This window comes from Dermacentor silvarum, chromosome 2 (assembly GCF_013339745.2).
Source record: "Dermacentor silvarum isolate Dsil-2018 chromosome 2, BIME_Dsil_1.4, whole genome shotgun sequence".
In the NCBI taxonomy this organism is placed as follows: Eukaryota; Metazoa; Arthropoda; class Arachnida; order Ixodida; family Ixodidae; genus Dermacentor; species Dermacentor silvarum.
Window position 1 is genome coordinate 45,074,084 of NC_051155.1, and position 21,625 is coordinate 45,095,708.

General features: G+C 44.0%; 1 protein-coding gene and 1 long non-coding RNA gene across 2 annotated transcripts in view; one reads left to right on the forward strand and one right to left on the reverse strand.

Moving 5' to 3' along the window:
* Positions 1–664: 664 nt before the first annotated feature.
* Positions 665–21,625, forward strand: part of LOC125943412 (uncharacterized) — a 28,840-nt gene continuing 7,879 nt past the window's right edge. The window contains exon 1 of the mRNA XM_049662706.1: positions 665–718. Within this exon, the coding sequence (XP_049518663.1) occupies positions 667–718 (52 nt within the window). The 5' untranslated portion in view covers positions 665–666. The remainder of the gene's footprint in view (positions 719–21,625) is intronic.
* On the reverse strand, positions 14,636–17,417 carry LOC125942995 (uncharacterized). Its single transcript, XR_007465471.1, has 3 exons — positions 17,250–17,417; positions 15,588–15,629; positions 14,636–14,789 (listed from the first exon to the last, which is right to left on the reverse strand). It is a non-coding gene; the product is annotated as an uncharacterized LOC125942995 (long non-coding RNA).

Below are 21,625 nucleotides of genomic sequence, written 5' to 3' on the forward strand. Positions count from 1 at the left end.
GTTTCGCGTCGATGTTCCGCATGTTTGGATGTAGTGTGGGGAAATTTTAGATACCTTGCACGCCCGCATTCATATCCCGCTCTTACATTGTAATTGCCGTTCGATCATTTAATTTGGTCTTCGGGTCTACATCTATATCTACATCTACATCTATAAACGAAAGGTTATACGACATTTATGAACTCTTAAATGTACTTTCAAGAAACAGCTGAACACACATCCATCAAGGAAAGGAAAACTCGTAAATAATGGGCCTACATGTGAAGCCACAAATGGGTATTTTATATGCTGTTTTATTCTTTATGTTGTAGGAACTTCAGTTAATCTCTCCCTACCTGTGTGTACTCCTGAGAGGTTATATTTAGTATTCTTGTCAAATGAATCTCAAATGTTGTCCAGAGCAAATTCTGTACTTATTAAGATGCATTTATTCCCGCAGACTAAAATTTTCACATCTTCTTTTGCAAGGGCGCTACACTTTGACCCCATGATACGCCAAAGTGTTTACAAAAGGGTGATTTTATTTTATTCATTAGCTTTACTTGTTAACTTCAATAAAAAGCAAAATAGATCAGTGCTGCAATTTCCTATTTTCGAATGCGCAAGATAACAAAATATCCTGGCCTCTCTAGATGATTTTCCCATCCATTCATTTGCAGTCGAGACATGGACTCCTTTCTCGGAAAGTACTTCCTTGTGGTGATGGCGGTCTTAATAGGTAAGATTGGGCAGTGCTTGCAAATACTCCCGCAACAGGGAAACTTGTCAATGGCCAACAAACAATACATCAAAATTTAGCTTTGGAAGGGGGTTTATTAACGCCGCACAGCAGGCGGAAGTATTGCACGACGGGCACAAAACAGTCTCAGCCGGCGTCAGCAGCTCGCCATGTACGCTCGCACCTCCAGCCAAGACAGAGTCCCACTGCTGAGTCCGTTGCTTCATCCCCACTACAATACCCCGGCGGCGAATGGAAGCCATCCTGGCGACTCAAGGCGACGTGAGAACAAGGGGGTTATGATATGGCTTTAGGCGGTTCACGTGGACCACATGGCGGCCAAGACGACGCTTGTCGGAGGTTGGGTTGAGCGGCTCAATGACATAGGTGACGGAAGATAGGCACTCAATGACGCGATAAGGGCCTTGGTACTTGGGAGCAATCTTAGGAGTCAGGCCAGGGGAATGGAACGGTAAGCGGAGCCATACGAGGGAGCCGACGGCGAAAGCCTGTTCAGTCAGATTGCGGTCATGGCGATCTTTCTGGAGGGATTGGTTGTCTGAAGTAAATGAACGGGCCAGCTGACGACACTCTTCAGCATATTGAGCCATTTCAGAAACTGGGCTGAATTAGAAGACGTCCGGACGATAAGGCAAAATGGTGTCGAGAGGGGTGCATGGTTCGCGGCCATATAAAAGAAAGAATGGGGAACAGCCGGTGGTCGACTGTGTCGCGGTATTATACGGGTAAGTGACGAACGGAAGAACGACATCCCAGTTAGAGTGGTCAGAAGCAATGTACATGGACAGCATTTCTCCCAGCGTTCGGTTGAAGTGCTCTGTGGGTCCGTTGGTCTGTGGGTGGTTGGCTGTAGACGTGCGGTGAACTGTAAGGCATGAACGAAGGAGCTCCTGAAGGACATCGGATAAAAACACACGCCCTCTGTCGCTCAGTAGCTCGCGTGGTGTGCCATGGCGGAGGACGAAATGACGTAAGACGAAGTTCGCAACATCACGAGCACCAGCCGAAAGAAGAGCGGCTGTTTCCGCATACCTCGTTAGGTGGTCCACTGCGACGATCACCCATCTGTTACCAGCGGCGGAGCACGGAAGTGGGCCATAAAGATCGATTCCGACACGGTAGAAGGGTCGTGCAGGACACGGTAAAGGCTGCAGGAGTCCGGGCGAATGGGGAAATGGTTTCCGTTGTTGACACAATTGGCAAGACCGAATGTAATTTCGGACATAGGTATATAGTCCACGCCAGTAATAACGTTGGCGGAGCCGCTCATACGTTCTCAGCGCACCAGCGTGATCATGTTGGGGGTCAGCATGAAAGTATACGCAGACATCGGACCGCATGTGGCTAGGGATGACAAGCAGCCATTTACGGCCACCCGGTCGATAGTTGCGACGATATAATAGTTCGTCCCGTATCGCGAAATGCGTGGCTTGGCGGCGAAGGGCACGTGGGTGTGCAGAAGTTGGCGGTGCGGAAAGAACATTCAGGAGAGAGCTGACCCAAAGGTATTTGTGCTGTTCAGATGGCATGTCTGTGGCGGTCAGAGCAGCCAAGGGAAAGGCACCAGTTGAATGCGGCTCTTCAGCCGATTTCACGGGAGATCGGGAGAGAGCATCAGCGTCAGAGTGCTTTCGCCCCAATCGGTACACCACGCGAATGTCAAATTCTTGCAGGCGAAGCACCCAACGTCCAAGGCGACCAGAAGGATTCTTCAGGGAAGGCAACCAACACAGACCGTGATGGTCAGTCACCACGTCGAAAGTGTGGCCGTACAACTATGGACGAAACTTCCTTATTGCCCACACAATCGCCAGACACTCTTTTTCAGTTACTGAGTAGTTGGATTCCGTCTTGGTGAGGGCACGGCTAGCAAGAGCTACAACATACTCGGAAAATCCTGGTTTGCGTTGCGCGAGTACTGCACGAAGACCGACACCGCTGGCGTCCGTGTGTACTTCGGTTGGCGCAGTCGGGTCGTAGTGGCGTAGAATCGGTGGTGAGGTAAGCAGATGCCGTAATGTAGTGAAGGCGTCGTCGCAGGCTTGAGTCCAATTTGATAGGTCACCAGGGCGAGCAAGTAGCTTCGTAAGCGGTGCCATGATGGAGGCAAAGTTCCGGACAAAGTGACAAAAATACGAGCATAAGCCCACAAAGCTGGTTCTTTTAGTGTAGTCGGCTTAGAAAACTCCGCAACGGCGCGAAGTTTGTCAGTATCAGGAAGAATACCGTGTTTTGACACTACATGACCCAGTATGGTGAGCTGGCGAGCCCCGAAGCGACACTCCGTCAGGTTGAGTTGAAGGCTTGCGTTGGTAAGGCATTGGAGAATCGTGCGCAGACGGGCGAGATGTGTAGCGAAATCGGGGGCGAACACGACGACGTCATCTAGATAGCAGAGACAGATCTGCCATTTTAGACCGCGTAAAATGCTGTCCATCATTCGCTCGAATGTTGCAGGGGCATTGCAAAGTCCAAATGGCATGACTGTGAATTCGTACAGGCCATCTGGTGTGACGAACGCGGTCTTTGGACGGTCACACTCGGCCACCGGGACTTGCCAATAACCCGAACGCAAGTCGAGCGATGAGAAGAATTTGGCGTCTTGTAGACAATCGAGGGCGTCGTCTATGCGAGGAAGAGGGTAAACATCTTTTCTAGTAATTTTGTTGAGACGCCGGTAGTCCACACAAACCCTAATGGAACCGTCTTTCTTCTTGACCAGCACAACGAGGGATGACCAAGGACTACAGGAAGGCTTGATGATTCCACGCTGAAGCATGTCGTTAACTTGTTCCGTAATTATAGGACGCTCCGCTAGTGATACGCGGTAAGGGCACTGGCGCAAAGGGGTGTTGGTTCCGGTGTCAATTCTGTGAACAACGGTGTTCGTTCGACCTAATGATGCTTGAGGGAAGTCGAAAGAGCTTCTAAACTCGTTGAGAAGGGAAATAAGCGGCGCACGTTGATCTGGAGCGAGGTTGCTGTCGATGGCAGGAGAAAATACGTCCGAGGACAAGTCATCGGATGCAAGGGGAAGTGTCAGCGCGTTCAGCTCAGTGTTCGGATTGTGCACGTAGGAATCGATAGGCACGATAACATCATCGTCGACTGACTGAACGTGGCCAAGCGTCTCATTACGGCGCAACGTGACACGCATGAGGTAGCGTTGGAAATAAGTATTCTGGAGGCATCCTGGTGAAGTGCTAGGACGGCAAATGGCAGCGACGCATGGTGGCGGCGACTGAACACGTCAGACGGCGTGAACAGAACTGTAGTTTCAGTAACGGCAGCACAGTAAACAGGAACAATGACGGCACTGAGAGGGGGCAGGTCAGTGTCAGCAGCCACGACAAGCTTGTCAACACCAGACACGGGCATATGGACAGAAGGTACATCGCCAAATACAAACAGTTCAACCTGAGCGTGAGCACAGCCTATAACGGCGTGATGGCGCGACAAGAAATCCCACCCATGGATCACATCATGAGAGCACGAAGTAAACACAATAAACTCAATGTTGTACAGTACGTCGCCAATTACGACCTTAGCCGTGCATGCTGCAATCGGATGGATTCGCTGTGCGCTTGCAGTACTGAGGGAAAACTCTGTAGGTGGCGTTGTGACTTTACGAAGTGAGCGGCAAAGTTTCTGACTAATGACAGATATAGTGGCACCGGTATCGACAAGCGTAAGAGTTCGTATACCTACAACAAAAACTTTGACAACGTTGGCTGGGGAGAAGCGTGGACTTACACGGGTCGACATCGAGGCAGCTCGTGCTTTCGGAGCTGCGGAAGTCAGTTTTCCGTCTCCGCGGTGGGTCGGTGATGCATCGGTGACAAAGAATGGCGGCGTGGCGAGGGTGAGCGACGGGACGCAAAGGGTTGAAAGTCGGAGTCAGTCTGGGGGTCTCGTGCGTATACCTCAGGTGGCGCGTCTTGTGGAGTGTAGTACCGGGGGCGGAATGAATAGTCGCGGTATCTTGGTGCCCCTGAGGCAGCCGCGAAGCGCCTACGAGAGAAGCGTGTGACGTGACCGGGAATTCCGCAAACGTAGCATATCGGTCGATTGTCGGTAGTGCGCCACGGGTTGACGATGTGCGGCTGTGCACCAGGGAATGGCGCCGGTGGCTGTCGTGAGGTTGAGGGGCCAAGGCTGGCGGTCGACGCGGAGGCAATGCAGCAGCAGCCGCATAAGTGAGTGGTGCGGGAACAGGTGGCGGCTGAGAGGCGGACGGCAGCACCTCGGAGACCTGCTCCTGAATGACTTGTCTGAGAGACGGCGCGAGATGGTGCGTAGGCACTTCTGGGGTCGGCAGATACGATAAAGCGAAGTCTCTTGGCTTGCTTGTGGAGAATCGGCATGAGTTTTTTGATGAGCTTCATTACTTGCCATTCGTCTTAAGAAGATGGATGCAAAGCAACAGAACAAATAAATCATTCCTTTCATGGCCGCCTTGAATAGTTCAGTTCCTGCATGACTCGGCATTTCTTTTCTCCAATGGAGATTGTCTAATAATATGAAGTTGTGTTGTGCATATATATGCAGGGAAACCTTCCTATTGAGCCAGAATGGTGCTCTAGTCACACGAAGCAAACACACGCGTAGGGTAGTCAAGACAAATCAGTTGTGCGGAATCACGCAACGTAGAGGAAGTATCATGAAAGGAAGAGATTGTCATCCACCCGAATGTAGCCCGATGCTCCAAAGGTAGGGTTTCTCAGAAAGGACGATTCGCTGTCGAGGAAAAATTCGTCCTGGTCCGGGAATCAAACCCGGAACTAACGCCTTTCCGGCGAGGTCGCTCGACCATGTGAGCTAACCAGGAGGCTAGCAGGTCGCATCGCGATGGCAAATTAATGTACAACTCGAGTTGTCGATTAATGAATGAGCTGTCGATTAATTCACCAATCACTGCATTCTACCGATGCTAACATATGGGGCAGAAACTTAGAGGTTAACAAAGGAGCTCGAGAACAAATTAAGGACCGCACAAAGAGCGAGGGAACTAAACATGCTAGGCCTAACATGATGCGTAGGATGGATAACAAGTGGACCATTAGAGTTACAGAATGGATATCAGAAGGCAAGCGCAGTCGAGGACAGCAGAAAACTAGGTGGGGTGATGAAGTTAGGAAATAAGCAGGCGCAAGTTGGAATCAGCTAGCGCAAGACAGGGGTAATTGAACATCGCAGGGAGAGGCCTCCGTCCTGCAGTGAACATAAATACAGGCTGATGATGACGAAGCACTACCAAGTCATCCCCAGTATTGGCCGGAATTTATAATTATTCGATTATCAATTAGCTATTGATTGGCTATCGATGACTGACTAAGCTTAAGTAGTCCCAACCATGCTCATCTAGACATAGGCAGGCTCAGCTTCGCTAGTTCACAGAGGTATGTACCACTGCGATTGGACCTTGTGCTTCACTACCGACAGAATCGGCCCACATTTTCTGTTGGCGGATAGCCCTCTAACGGCTGGCTTAAACAGCTCCGCTGTTAAAAACTATTGTGCTCGATTCCCGCCTGATAGATACCGCTGGTATTAGTTTGCGCAAATTGCTCGAATAGCATTTGTCTGCTAATTTTCATACTACATAAGGTCGTAGCCACTCGCATTTGCGAATTTTGGCGCATACAGCTTTGTGAATTTATAATTCACAACAGTTTACCTACCAAACGTAAACAGTACTTGTCTTAGATATTTCTTTGAATATCGCCAGAAACGTTGTCTGAAAGCCCCGTCGTCGCTCGCGACGTCATTGCTTTGCGATGGTGTACTTGATGCCTTCCCCTAACGCCTTCCTGTCATTTCGTTATAATCTGCTGAGATAATTATGCTCAAACTTTAAAAGTGTGCAGAAAGTGTTTGTTTTAGAACGAATGTTACTTATTAATATTTTCCGGAGAAAAAAGAAGATAGACCGCACATGAAACATCCAGATATAAAGTACACTAATTCGCTGCAATAAAAACAAACAGCAACTTTGTACACTCTTGTATGAAACAATTTGGGTGTTAAACAGCCAAACCAAAACATCTCGAAATGCATAATGTAGGTACATCAGGCATTACAGCATTAGCTGTACACACAAGTTAAACGCGTAATACTAGCAAAGTTGGCTATGTATGGAAACCGTAGAACGTGTTGGTTATGTAGGTATATTCATATAAAATGTCCACGCCTGTAGAATTCTCCGGAATCACCATGCTTTTTGTGAAGACTAATCATTCAGAATATAGGCAAAAACTTTGTTCGAATACTTTCACGAATTGAAAGTGATCAATCGGGAAAACCTAGAAGCATTAAATACCTTGATATGTTTGCTGAATATTGTCATCGGCTCTTGCTCCTGTGCGCGATTTACAACTTATCTCATGGACAATCAAAGAAAATCTCAGCTAACGTTTTGACTTGAAGATTTGTCAGGACCAAAATGGATGTAAACGAACCCTTAAGCAAAGTGTCTGTCGCCCTGACGAAGCAAGACCCCATATCAAATTGGACTCTTGGTTGAGATTTCCCTTGCTAGCAGACTGTTCATGAATTAAATTCAACATTCATAGCCCGTTGGTATTGTTTGTATTTTACTCACAGCATAATCTCTAGCCAATGGTGCATGTAATGAATAGATGCGGTGTCTTGTCGAGCTGATCTTGTGTCTTCTTACCAGCCAAGAGTCAGTTTTGACAATAGACTCAGCATGTTCTTTTATTAAGCCAATCCTGGAATTAATCACTCTGCTATGCTTTTTTGATACGCCAGTAAGAATGTCGACGATAACATAAATAAAAATTGTGTATGCGATTGCCAATTTTTGGCTAATTCGTTACAAATTGCATAAACGATGCACAATATTCACTTTCACAATTTTCAGCCGCGCTTATCATGGCCCCGAACGAAGCTGAAGGATTTGGTGCAGCGCTTGACAATGCCATTCACGACGCCATAGGAAGATGTGAGGAAATCACCAAGAAGTGAGAAGGCCAGCCTCGGTTATACAGTGCAGTCAATGTGTAGTGTACTTACGACGCTTTTGTGGCGTTAAATAAAATGAATGAAACAAAAAGGTGCTGCCGAGTGAAAAAAATAACTGGATATTTTTATAGACACAATTTCCTGTTTTGTACAAAAAATCATCCCTGCTTATTGCCAAGTACTCTTTGCCTCTTCCCAAGCACTTTACAGTTGTTAAATAGATACACATAGAAAAAAGGAGTGCTGGGAGTTCCTTTTGACGGAGTATTTGCTAGTCCCATATTTCGCTCTTTTTTTCAGAGCTTTTCAATTCCTTTCGAGAAAGATAGTGCAGTAACACCCCACGAAAGAGTTTTAGTACTCTGTCACAAAGAGAGCTCCAGTAACCTCCTTTCCAAAAAAAGGGGCTAGTACTCCCTCGAACAGAGTGCTTCTATACCACCAAACACAGTGCTTTCACATTCCTTCTAAATAGTGTGAAAGCACTATTGAGAAGAGAAACTTCTTGCTGGGGTTTTACGTGCCAAAACCAGTTCTGATTATGAGGCGCGCCGTAGTGGAGGGCTTCGGTTTAATTTTGACCACCTGGGGTTCTTTAACGTGCACTACAACGCAAGCACACGGGCGTTTTTGCATTTCGCCTCCATCGAAACGCGGCCGCCGCGGCCGGGATTCGATCCCGCGACTTTGAGAAGAGAAACATTGTTCTTTAAAAATAATACAATTTTTCATACGAGATCAAAATTTGTATTTATCAAGATTACTGCCACAAGGCACTCTCAATGACATTTTGACCAAAAAAAAAATACTCAGCGACGATTAGAATACTCCTTAATGCGAATTCCGTGCGCAGCTGTTTAGGTGTCTTGAATTCGCGATATATCATGGCACACAATCTAATTCTTATTGACAGGGTGCTCTCGGCGGTGACGCTGAGCCTTTGCTCGGCCAGATCGTTTTAAGCAGCGGCAGACGAAGCATTTCCACCGTTTGCGTCGCTTATTTATTCAGAAAGAAAGCGTGAATGCGGGAACGCGTGGCTCGCGCGGAGCGCATGGTCTGGCGCTGGCGGCGCCGCAAGTAGCGCATGCGCAGTGAGTTTGAAGCACACGCCAGCATTTTGTTTCCGAGCTGCCCGCATCCCTGGTCTCCCGGTACTCTGCTTTCCAAACTCAGGGTTGCGCTGCACTTTCCTCTACGCTTTCCTGGTCGCGTCTTTCATCCCCCCGCTGCGCTCCACGTTCGCTTTCATCTTTCGCTGTGCTCGTTCGCTCGGTTACGCCGCCGACGACGATCGCCGTAAGAACGGGCGCTTAACAGCTGTGCGCTAAATCCCCTTGGTAGGATTCCCTTGAGCGTTACAACACACCCTTACAAAAAATTGTTGAAAAGTTGTTGAAAAGTCATTGGTCAATGTCAACAAATAGCGTTGAAAGCACATTGAGGCTTTGTTGAAACATTATTGAGGAAATTGTTGACAGGTGTTGAAAATTCGCCCGCGACATTTTGTTGAAACATCATTGGGTCGTTTCAATTTGAGAAGTCATTGATGGATTGTTAAAACCATGTTGAATGCCAATATTGAAACCTCATTGACATGATGTTGGAACTGCGTTGAATGTCAATATTGAAACCCCATTGAAATATTATTGGAGCAGTATTGAATATCAATATTGAAACCCCATTGAGATATTATTGAAGCATTGTTCAACATCAATATTGAAACCCCATTGAAGTATTATTGGATGAGCGTTAAACGTCAATATTGCTTGATGGAGGCAAAAGGTGCTACATATCAGAAACAGGACACAAGAGGAAGAACACAGACAACACACACGTTAAGTAGCAAACGTGTGTGTTGTATGTGTTCTTCCTCTTGTGTCCTGTTTCTGATGCACTATGCCTTTTGCCTCCATTATATTATACCAACAAGCCCAACGCGCAATGTTAGTCAATAGTGCAACACCATTTAAATATTATTGGAGCAGTGTTGAACGTCACTATTGAAATCACTTGAGAGCCCACTGAAATATGCTGTTTGGTGAATAGTGTTGAAAACTGCACTAGACTTTTCTTTAAGTACCGCTGAGCTACGTTGACTCTCATAGCATTACCATTGATGCCATCCATATTGATGTGGTCCTTGCATACTAGAGGACAGGGGCAAACTTAAATGCAGGCACTTCTGTATTGCAGACCTGGGTCACCCAGGGATCAAAACCACTTTTAGATATAGCCTGTAATAAAACATATTATAGAGCTGCTAGCAGAACCATTATGCCAGTTTTTGAATTGGCTTAACACACAAAATCAATACTCCTTCACGAAATCAACAGCTCAAAATTGATGTGGACAAAAAGCATTTTTTTCTAGATGAATTGTTTATTGAAGCCAAACATTTGTTAACTGTACAGCCATGTGTGCCTTGAGATCAAAAAATTCCTAACACAATCTACAAACTGCCAGCAGCTTGATACAATAACGAAATTGAATACTGAGAGATGTAAAGTTTACGTGGCCCTAAAGTAAACCATTTCTCAAAATTGAAATAAATAGAAAATAAATATTATACAAGCATTACAGTAAATACCATTTAAAATGTACTTGATTTCTCTATTTGGTAGCCAGTAACTTAATAATCATGGCACAATTTGCATGAGCCCACTGAGACTCTTATTTATTGGTTAAATGGTGTGCCCATTTTACTAAATGTTATCTACCTCTGAAACGACATGGTAATTACAATAACTTGTGCCATGGCAGCAGTTTATTGTGCCGCATTGCTTGTTGCACGATCCAGTTGCGTTTTCTGCCATGATTACTAGGTTCCTGGGCAGGTCATTACATACCAAGCGATTTATTCACTTTAACTACTTAAGATTTTTATCTGATACACAGTGGCCATTAGTTACCTGCTGGAAGACTTAAATGGAACTGGCATGAGGAAATTTTTTTTGGGTGCCGCAAAACAAGTTAGAATGAAAGAATTTGCAAGAAATCAGGTTCATGCGTACATGAAAGAAAGCACATCGCTGCCTTGCCCGAGAACTGTTGTTGCACTCTGAACTTAAGCAAACTTTTACCATTTAGTTCTTACTGTTTTGAAATAGCAAAATAAACCATTACTACAAACATATGTTAATATGTAGTTTTTCTTAAACAGAACCACTCTGACAATAGCACAGATTCCACTTTACGGTGTACGCATGCAACCTAATTTTCTGTAAAATTTCTCACTGGGCCTACTTTTACTTTATCAAACAAACTTGAAATGGTGTGCCGTCATGGAACAGTCTCTGCATGAAATGACCTGAGATACCTATGAAATAAAATAGTCAAGAAACACTATCTTTTGTAGAAACATATTAAAGATTTACGTAAAAATGTACTAAAATACAAAGCGCAACACTTGTGCAATTAATTATTAATCACAACACAGTACTTGTGTCTGAACCATCCAACCTCAGGTGACTAGAAACATCATAATAATAAAAAATGTTGAGGACTGCAAGTGCACAACACTTGAACTGTCCACAGACTTGAGCTCTTCTGGACACTTCAGGTCCCTTGCGAGAAGTGAGGCCAGAGTGTTCTTAATGTAGGCCATGTTTGTCCCAGGAAACTTGTGACAGGTAAAGCCTGTAAAAAAAGGAAAAACCACATGACGTTAAAGATCAATGTTCCACATGCAAAAATGCGACATACAGTACGCCCTGTTATAATGAAACTGTTTGATTTGTTTTGTTTATTCCAAGTCTTCACGTGTTCAATTCTAGAGAATGACCAGCTTTCAAAGTGGAGTGGCACTGGAGGACTCCACTTAGTACAATATGCAGAAGGCAAACAGGAAAAGCCCACTGTGGCAGAATAACTTCATAAATATCCTTGGTGTGAAAATGTGAACGTTGCTTGCTTAGGAACAAAATGGCGGAAACAATACTTCATACTGTTGGTGAAAAAACTTAAAGGTAGACTACTGGCAACTAAAATTAGTTCTCTCAACAATCATAATCAAAATGTGCAGCACTTTATTGCACTTTTCCTTGCAGGAGTTGCTCTAAATACGGTTATGCAGCCAGAATTGAGTATGGTATATCTGAATTTGTTTTACGAGCTCATGTGCTACTGGAGTGCACTTCTCGCATCATGATGACCATTCTTATGCCTCTCTACTGAAAACAAAATACTGCTTATAACGAGGATTTACTGCAGTTGCACGCTGACCTGGTTACCCTAACACAAATAAATGCGAAAAAATACGAAGAAATGCTCAGTCTTACAAGAGAAATATGCAAGTTGACTGGCTCTGCTAATCCTTTGAGGGTCACTGCCATGCATGTAGAGTGTTGGAAACAAATCGTGTGGTCACGACCATAAATATGAGGCGGCGAAAGAACATATAAATAAGCATACCTTTTAAGAATGAAGTGTCCCCAAGCATCACATTACAGATTCTGTAACCTTCTGCGACTTCTACAAAAATCCTGATTGTGCTGTTGTCCCTTGGCTTTTTCGAAAACTGATCTTTCTCTTTATTCTATGGTGCCCATCACTGCAGTAGTTTGGGAGTATTCACCTAGTTTAATGTTTTGTGAGTGTCATTACATTTAAAAATGTGATTATGCTAGTTTGCCCTGCATGCTACAATAAACATGGTGTAAAACAGCGGACACTACGAAACCTTTGTCACTTTGTGACCTAAAAAATTATTTACCCATTTTTTTTTCTCGAAAGGTCACTCTAAAGAACAATCCAGAGTAAAAATTATCATCATCATCAGCCTATATTTTATGTCCACTGCAGGACGAAGGCCTCTCCCTGCGATCTCCAATTACCCTTGTCTGGCGCTAGCGTATTCCAGCTTGCGCCTGCAAATTTCCTAACTTCATCATCCCATCTCAACCCTGATCACCAGAAAGAAATTTACAGAAGAATAAAATTGGGTTGGAGTGCATACGGCAGGCATTACCAAATCCTGACTGGGAGCTTACCACTGTTGTTGAAAAGAAAAGTGTACAATCATTGCATTCTACCGATGCTAACATATGGGGCAGAAACTTGGAGGTTAACAAAGAAGCTCGAGAACAAGTTAAGGACCGCACAAAGAGCGATGGAACGAAAAATCTTAGGACTAACGTTAAGAGACAGGAAGAGAGCGGTGTGGATCAGAGAACAAACGGGGATAGCCGATATTCTAGTTGACATTAAGCGGAAGAAATAGAGCTGGGCAGGCCATGTAATGCGTAGGATGGATAACCGGTGGACCATTAGGGTTACAGAATGGATACCAAGAGAAAGGAAGCGCAGTCGAGGTCGGCAGGAAACCAGAAAAAAAATGTTGCAGTGGCTTAGCTCGGCTATGCCAGGATATACGTAGCGTTAGCAAAGGCTCAGCTGATTATTCTTAGCTTTCCTGGTTGTCTAGATTGTCAAGGATTAGCTTGATTGTCATGCTTACTGCTGCTCCAATGACACACACAAACGCCAGTCAGAAGCGCAGCGGCTCCAGCGCAGTGTCAGACGGCGACTGCACAGCGAGCGAGCGCGCGCCGGCGCCAGTGCGTCTACCACGGATACGACGTCACTCCTCTGGAATGCGCAGACCGGCGGCGGTGAGTCGCGCGCGGCGGCGGCGGAGTGCGCGAGAGGTGCCGGCTCCGGTGGCTCCGGTGCGCAAGCCGTGTGACATCACTGATCCTTGCGCATGCGCAGCACGGCTCTTGATGTGCCGCGCGAAACGGGCTTGGCTAGGCCAGTGTAGCTAACGCTACAAAATATAACGCTTAAATTGGGGGACGTTTGCGAGAAAATATGTGATCCTCAAAGGGTTAAACATGAACACCTACAAAGCTCATTCAATCTTTGATAAATCTAAACCCATAGTACTTGAGCACTGGTTTATAATAACGCTGAAGACAGGCAAGTGAGTCTTTGAAGTAAGAAAGCAGGAGACATTTCCAACAATTTCAGAGTGGGAGCTGTGGACATGCCTCATGTTCTGCAAGAAGATTTATATAGTAGCTGCCAAGGGCCTATTGAGTACTGATCATTTTATGGGAACGTGAGGAAAAGTCAAATAAATACCTGTTTTTTCCACATCCTAGAATACAATGTGATAAATTGGATCTTAATTGGTTTAGTGCCTAGAATGAATGGACATTGCTAAACATAGCAATGTTGACAACGAAGTTGGCAACTGTTCCTATTGTTGCTTTGATCGAAACAATCAAACAATTATGCCCCATAACTTAAGCTCCCTCTGCTTAAAGGCTACTGTCTGCCACCACATGGACTTCCTTCAAGACAGGAGCAACTTTAATTCAATGTGGTCTGTTGAAATAGGTGAAACCACTATGTTTTGCATTACAGAATCTGGAGGGCCATTTTGATTGCTGAAATTTCGTGGAAGTGCTGTCCCTCAAGTTGAGCAGTAACTGCACTTGAGCATAGCTTCTCCACAATTCCTATATTATAACAACACTTTCAGGCTACTTAAGCACACCCGCTATAGCACCAGATTGGTAGCAAGCTTCACAGATTGGTACTACAGATTGGTAGTTGCTTCATTGCAACTGTTCATTGCAATGACAGTCAAGTAGTGCAGCTAATGCACAAATACACCTAACTTTGTCAGTTGGAGCCACCTAATCACTTCTGGCGGTAAAGGCTGCTTTTAAAATTCAGCACTTTAGTATGGAGGCGTTAGAGACTTGAGATCAAATGAACATTCATTCCTAATAGTAGGCTATTGTAGCACGTAGTTGCAGACACAGGCTACTTGAAAGTCATTTGTTGTGCTGGTAAAGTCATTTGCAAGCTGGTAATTCCAAGTACAAAATGTGGATGCAAAAATGCAATGGGAAAAAGGATGTACGGTACTTGCCTATAACAACGTTGACCCTGATAAGGCCAAGAGCCTCTTTTTGCCTATTGGTGGTGTTGTTTCCGAGAAGTCAGTGGCCCATGAGGTTCTCTGTGAACACATGGTGAATCAAGGCCCTTGCAAACTTGCCTGGTGCACCATGGCAAGCTGTGCCAGGATCATCTGAATGAGCACTTCTCCAACCTATGTGAAACGGCACGTTTAGGTAAATATTAGTGAGGTAGTTTAAGGATTTTAAGCACATTTACACAACAGCCACACTCCGAATAAATCACAGAAATACTGCCTGCTCCAGACCTAAAATGTCAACTAATGTCACTAATAAAAACAACTAAAACTAATGTCATAGCTTGTTATGCGGTTAGGATGCCATGTGCTTCAGAAAAACAAGGATTCACCCAGTACAAAATAAAATAGTAAGTAAACCAAAGCATCGAAAATTTTAATGCAAGTAGCATTGTTAGGATACTTCACATACTTTCGGGTGTCTGTCTTTAACTATTTTCCAGCCAATTTGCGTCACTTGGTGGTCAATGGCCTAATGGGTAGGGCTGCTATGTAGACGGGAAGTGGGTTAATAACCATCTGATGGACCTGCTTGGATCTCTGGGTATGTGACTCAGAGTATGTGCCACTCTTCAATGAACCTCTTTCACGCCATCGTGGGCAACTGCTGCTTGTGTTGGCAAGCAGCAGTAGCAGCTCAAACAGAAAGATAACTGTCCACGTTAATGCGATTACCACTACACATCAGATTCGCTTGCTGTGTCCCAGACCTACTCAGCTGAATGTGTACATAAGACACAAAGACAGGGTGTGCCAACTGCCCACCTCATCAAATAAATGAATCGACTCGCAAATCAAAGGCTATGCTACCATTTTTACTAAATCTTAAGGAGAATACTTCCCGGCCATACATTCTCCTGGCAACAATGCATTTGATCATGGTGACGCTAGACGATGAATGGCCAAAGAATTCACCTTTCGCATTCCGGCTGCGGCGTCTCCAGGCTCATTTTGATTCTGAAAACAGATGTCAGTATTAAAATGTGACGCCACGATAACTCAAAAGCAACAATCAAAACATCTACATGGACGATTAGGCCGACATAAATGGATGGATATAAATGACTGATTGAAAACATTAAAGCATGGCTGCTCTTGCCACTGGCACTGTAAGGTGGGCAAATAATTTATTTTTAATTTCTCTCCTAAATCTTAAAATTATTTTTGCTCATCTACTGCATGAACTGTTGCGGCCACATCTTAAAGGTAGCTCGTTCATATAAAACCAGTGTTGCATTTTTTACTCCCTGTCTAACTGCTGCTACTGCAGTTTGCTTACTCTCTAAGTATTCCACAGAACTGCTCCACCAACAAACCATTGTTCCAAGCTTATGGCAAACCATCATTTAGATCACAAGGATACGCTCCCCTTTAACTCTCTCTCCTCTTTAGTGTGTGAATTCAAAGCAAAAATAACTTATTGACATAGCTTTCTGCTTCTATCTCATAAAAAGCCTTGCTAATTTTTGACATTTGTCGATAACGCTTACATGCCACTGGGATCACAGTGGGACGACACGGCAAATTTGCCCAAGCATCTCGTTCCTTTACTGATTTTCGAACTTAGTTAAATCAATCAGTTACTGAAGGGCCAAAGGCTGAAACTTCACACGATGACATTATTTTGAATGTTTCATCCCACTAAAGCAGAACATAGAATCCCACAGAATCTGCCTTTTCCGTGAATATAGAGCGCGTACGCGATGGCGTTAGCGCGAAGTACTCGATGGCGTCGAAGGGAGATAATGGTTAAAAAAAAGTTCACCGCGCGCGTACCGGCGGAAAACAAACCACACATAACCTGATGATTTCACAGCATTCACTGGCATCAGCCCTTTTTTATCTCACCTATCACATAGAATCACATATATACGCCATTGAATTCTTTATTATTATCGCGCCACAGCGCGTGTCTACCGCACGGCGTGTCAGCGGACTCTGGGCACTCGATCCTGAAGCGAACAGCGCAGCAGAATACATTAGAACGGCAAAACGGCCCGCGCATATTTTCGCCGATCTCGACACGCCATGTAGTAGATGCACGTCAATGGACGGCGTTGCGCGAACGAAATATACTTGATTACAGTACATTTCGGATTATTTCACGTCGCATTGTTTCCACGAAAACGGCAAAGCACGAGCGCTCATTAATAAGGCTAATTTCAATCGGTGCTGGAACACCGTACCAAACATCGTGGCGCGCACAGCATGCCCTGCTTTAGCTGGCTCTACATAGCTGCCCACCAAAACGGCAGAGCACAAGCGCTCATGAATAAGGCTAATTTCAATCGGTGCTGGAACACCGTACCAAAAATCGTGGCGCGCACAACATGCCCTGTTTTAGCTGGCTCCACATGCTTTACGTCACCGCAAGCGCGCTGTGAAGTTAAATCAGGACAAAACTTCATGCTCAATATCACAAATCTAGTGCTGCACAACATATTCTCGCAACGGCAGGTTAGTACTAGTAATGAAAACGAGCACAGAGGCGCGTGGAAGACACGCACGGGCTCTGTACGCACTTTTGCTGATAGCGTCGCAAAGAACGAGCAAGTGGAATTCGAAACACTCACTCACCTTCGATGTGGCTGAGTCGGAGGCGATTATGGTGATCTTCGAGGCAACGTGTAGCCCATAAAGAGCGAGCACCAAGTTGGAATATACCAAAGATGTCACAGCGAGGCAAAGGGCACAGAAAACGCAGCAAACTCATCACGCAACCCGCACACATACGCCGCACGCACAAAGTTCTGGAATGCGCCAAAGAGTCAACAGCGCAAGCGCGCATTCACACAAAAACGCGCATACAAATCCACGCTTTCATAAATATGAATTGCCATACTTATTAACAAATCTTGTAATATAATGTTATTTCTTAACAATTTCTGTGGTTTGCAAGAGTGTGAAAGTTTTCTGCTTAGCTTCCTTGAGGAACTATTTTCTTTATCGCGGTAACGCAGTGCGCCGGCCGGTCACGTACGGAGCGCGCGGGAAATAGTGCTAAATTCAAACGTCGCAAATGTCGCGCTCTGTGTGCGCGCACAGTTTTAATGGTTTGTATTAAAAAGAAATATTTATTTTAATACGTGAAGCAGCCGGCGCGAGATGAACTACGGACCAGCAACGTACACAATTGTCGCTGTTCGTGCTTGTTAGTTTGACATCATGACGAACGGTAGACAGCATGCCGTCCCATTGATTAAACATTTGTACCTGTGCTTCTGCGCTACGATTTGCCACCGGCAGAGTATAACAGCGTAGATTGTGCGTGGTGACGAAGCAGTTTCCCAGCACACTGGCCAGCACCCCGTCTCTGCGTGTTACAGAATAGACCTAGGCTTTCATGTAAAATATGGACACCACGTCGCAGAGATCACCCAAACTTGTTTCATTTTATTGTGCGCTAAGGGCTAACAACTAAACAAAACGCACTCTTTAAAAAACATATTTATTTATTATGCTTACATACTACTTTTCCCACCATCTTGCCCATATTTAACATGGAGGCAATGCCGTTTTCTGACACAGACAGGGCACTGGCCACTTACAATAGAAGCCGATGGGAATCCAGGAGGTGCCCAATCATCGGTCATTGGTCACTGCTTGTAGGGACGTTTGTCTTGTGCTCCAATTTTGTGTATATATATACACAAAATTGGTCATTTGGTCAGGGTGGTCAGGGTGGTCATTTTTAAGTCTTACAGAATTTTTAGAAATCGCCTGCGGCAGAGCATAATTCTTATCATTGAGCTGGGTTAATCGATGAGGCGGACATTAGTAGCACGAGCAATCGAAACATAGATTCAACTAATTAACAAGAAATCACTAATTAACTTCTTATTTTATTACTTTACGACACATATTGCGATTTACGAATTCGAGCCGGTGAGCTTGTCAGGCGTATCCACTTGGAATGAATTTCCAGAATGACACCAGTTTGGAGATATGCGCCATCAAACTCGCCGTAAAAATGCACTGTTGTTACACTTACTTTGTTACCAAAATGCTGTTTTATACATTGAAGCACAACAGTAACTAAAACGCCCATGTATTTCGTCCCACACTTTGGGCAATAATATCTCGAAACTGGTGTTATCCTGGAAATTCATTTTAGGCGGATGCGTCTTGCAAGCTCACCGGCTACAATTCATATATTGCAATATGTGTCGTAAAATAATTAACTAAGAAGTTCATTTGTAAATTTTTGTTAATTATTAGAATATTAGTTTCAATTTCTTGTGTTACTAATGTCCGTTTCTTCGAATAACCAAGCTAAGCCATAAGAATTATGCTACCTGCTACAAGCGATTTTTAAAAATTTTCGTAAAGCCTATAATTTTGAACACTCAGTATATACAGGATGTCCCAACTTTCTTGCACCGACACTTAAATATATGCAAATGCCACGTAGCTGGACAGAACCAAGGTAATGTTGTTTGCCGTCGCTTACAGATACTCAATTTTTTGCATTAGATAAATGATTAGATAATCATTATAATTATTAATTAGTATTCAATTAATAATAAATAATTAGCTTCTCAGATATTATATTTAGATTAAAAGTGTCAATCAGAAAATTATAGAGCAACAGGAAAAACTCCCGATACAGCTTTCTGTTGCCCAATAAGTGGTACATAACAGTGTTTTTCCGAGCGTGAAAGAAGCCCGCGGACACACGCATAGTGCCTCGAGCGGCTAGTTGTGCGGCCATTTTGCGTGTATTCGCGGGCTTCTTTCACGCTCGAAAAAAAAAAAGAAAAAAAATCAATTTTATGTTGCACGTATTGAGCAATAGAAAGCTGTATCGGGAGTTTTTAGTGGCAGGAGCGTCGAGTGCCATTTGTTCTTTGGACAGTACTTCCGGTTCACCTCCTGAGATGATCAAGAGGTGAAAATAAATCGAAAAAATAGTACAGTACAAAATCACGAATTTCATTATAGATATGATATCAGGAGCATAAGTTTAGCTATAAGTTGAGTTACTGAAGTGTCTGGAATAATTAGAATTAATTAGCTGAGACGACCGGGGACGCAATCCAAGTAAATCAGAAAAATAGAAAAAAATGGTTCATTTCAGAATTCATGACTTTCATTATGGATATGATATCAAAGCATAAGTTTTCTTGCAAGCTGACTTGCTGAAGTGTCTGGGATAATTATAACTAATTAGCTGAGACCAGATTAAAAATAAATCAGGAAAAAAGAAAAAAAGTAGTACAGTGCAAAATCCATCGGTTTCTTTAGAGACATGATATCAAAGCATAAGCTTAGTTCAAGTTGAGTTACTGAAGTGTCTGGAATAATTATAACTGATCAGGAATCACTTATTACTCCTTACCAAAGCACAGAACACCAACGCCGGGATGCGAGTGCCAAAAAGAAACACCTAAGTCAAAGTTTAATGTTGCCTACTCTTTTAAGCATGAAATGCTTTTAGCTCCCGTTGTCGGCGATCTTCAAGTGACCTTGAGCCAAAAGCCAAAGCTGTTATCCGGGCATTCAAAACGAGAACATGCCGGCAAGTTGAAAATGAAATTTAGTCACCCGTAGGCACGAGTACAACTGTGGCATGGACGTAGAGTGCAATATAGCGTACCGTATATACAATGCATTGTACTTGATATAAACAAAACATATGAGCAAACAAAATAGTAAATAGTGTCTGCTTGACACTGACTTTGCCACACATCAAAAACCACTATGACAAGTTGCGAGAATAAAACGAGATCATCCGAGCAACCAGTCAAATTTGAAAAAAGGCGGTCTCTGGCACCAACCCTTTACTACACATGCTAGTTACTCTCCAAACAAATTACAAAAAAATAGTGCTTGCGAGTTCTTCCCAATGTTTCTTGACAATATCACTCAAGCTGTAACTTCTATTACGCTGAAGTTTTATTTGTCATTTCCAATGGCGACGTTCAAAAAGCAGAAAGATACAGGGGCAGATAAAGTGGGCCGATCCTGGAGGCAGTACAGAAAGGGTCCAAGATCAATGGCACCCCTTTCATGTGGGCCGATCCTGGAGGCAGTGCAGAAAGGGTCCAAGCTCAATGGCACATATCTCCTGTGGGCACGCGGACGCTTCCTTGAACTGCCCTTGTCATACGTGGGACCCAAAGAGACAAAATCAACAGCCCTTTCTCTGTCGAGAAAATGGAGTACTGACTATTGATATGTTGTTGGCATATTGTTGAGGAATTGTTGACACAATATACTTTCAATAATGCCTCAATAATTATTGAACGTACACAACAATACCTCAACAAAAATGTTGTTGAGCGCCTCACAACAGTAAAGTCATTGACTAATTGTTGTTGACATATTGTTGAATAATGTTGAGTATTATTGAGAAGTGTTGAGCAATATTGACATTGAATATATATCTTAAAGCAAAGCTTGTCGCCGTAAGCATCTTACGTAAGCAAAGGCATATCTTACGTAACCAAAGCTTGCCGTCCGATTCTAGTAAGCGAAGCTTGTCGTCCGATTCTAGCATGCTGATTCTAGCGTGACGGCTTCCGAAGCCCAGGCGAAACGTCAGCGAAGAGCCGCCGACCCTGAATTTAGGGCAAACGAAGCGGAACGCCTGCGGCAGCGTCGTCTTGCCACAAGCTCCCCCAGTTACGACTCGAAAGATAGGCATTTGGTTCAAGTTATGTGACACTCTATATATTTAGTGGTGATTAAGTGAACAATAAAACAATATATATGTGTAAAACACATACACGTCTATATGTGTGTGTTTCAGATATATATTTAATGTCAATATTGCTCGATAATTCTCAACAGTACTCAGCATTATTCAACAATGTCAACAACAATTAGTCAATGATTTTACTGTTGTGAAGCGCTCAACAACTTTATTGTTGAGGTATTGTTGTGCACGTTCAATAACTATTGAGACATTATTGAAAGGATATTGTGTCAACAATTCCTCAACAATATGCCAA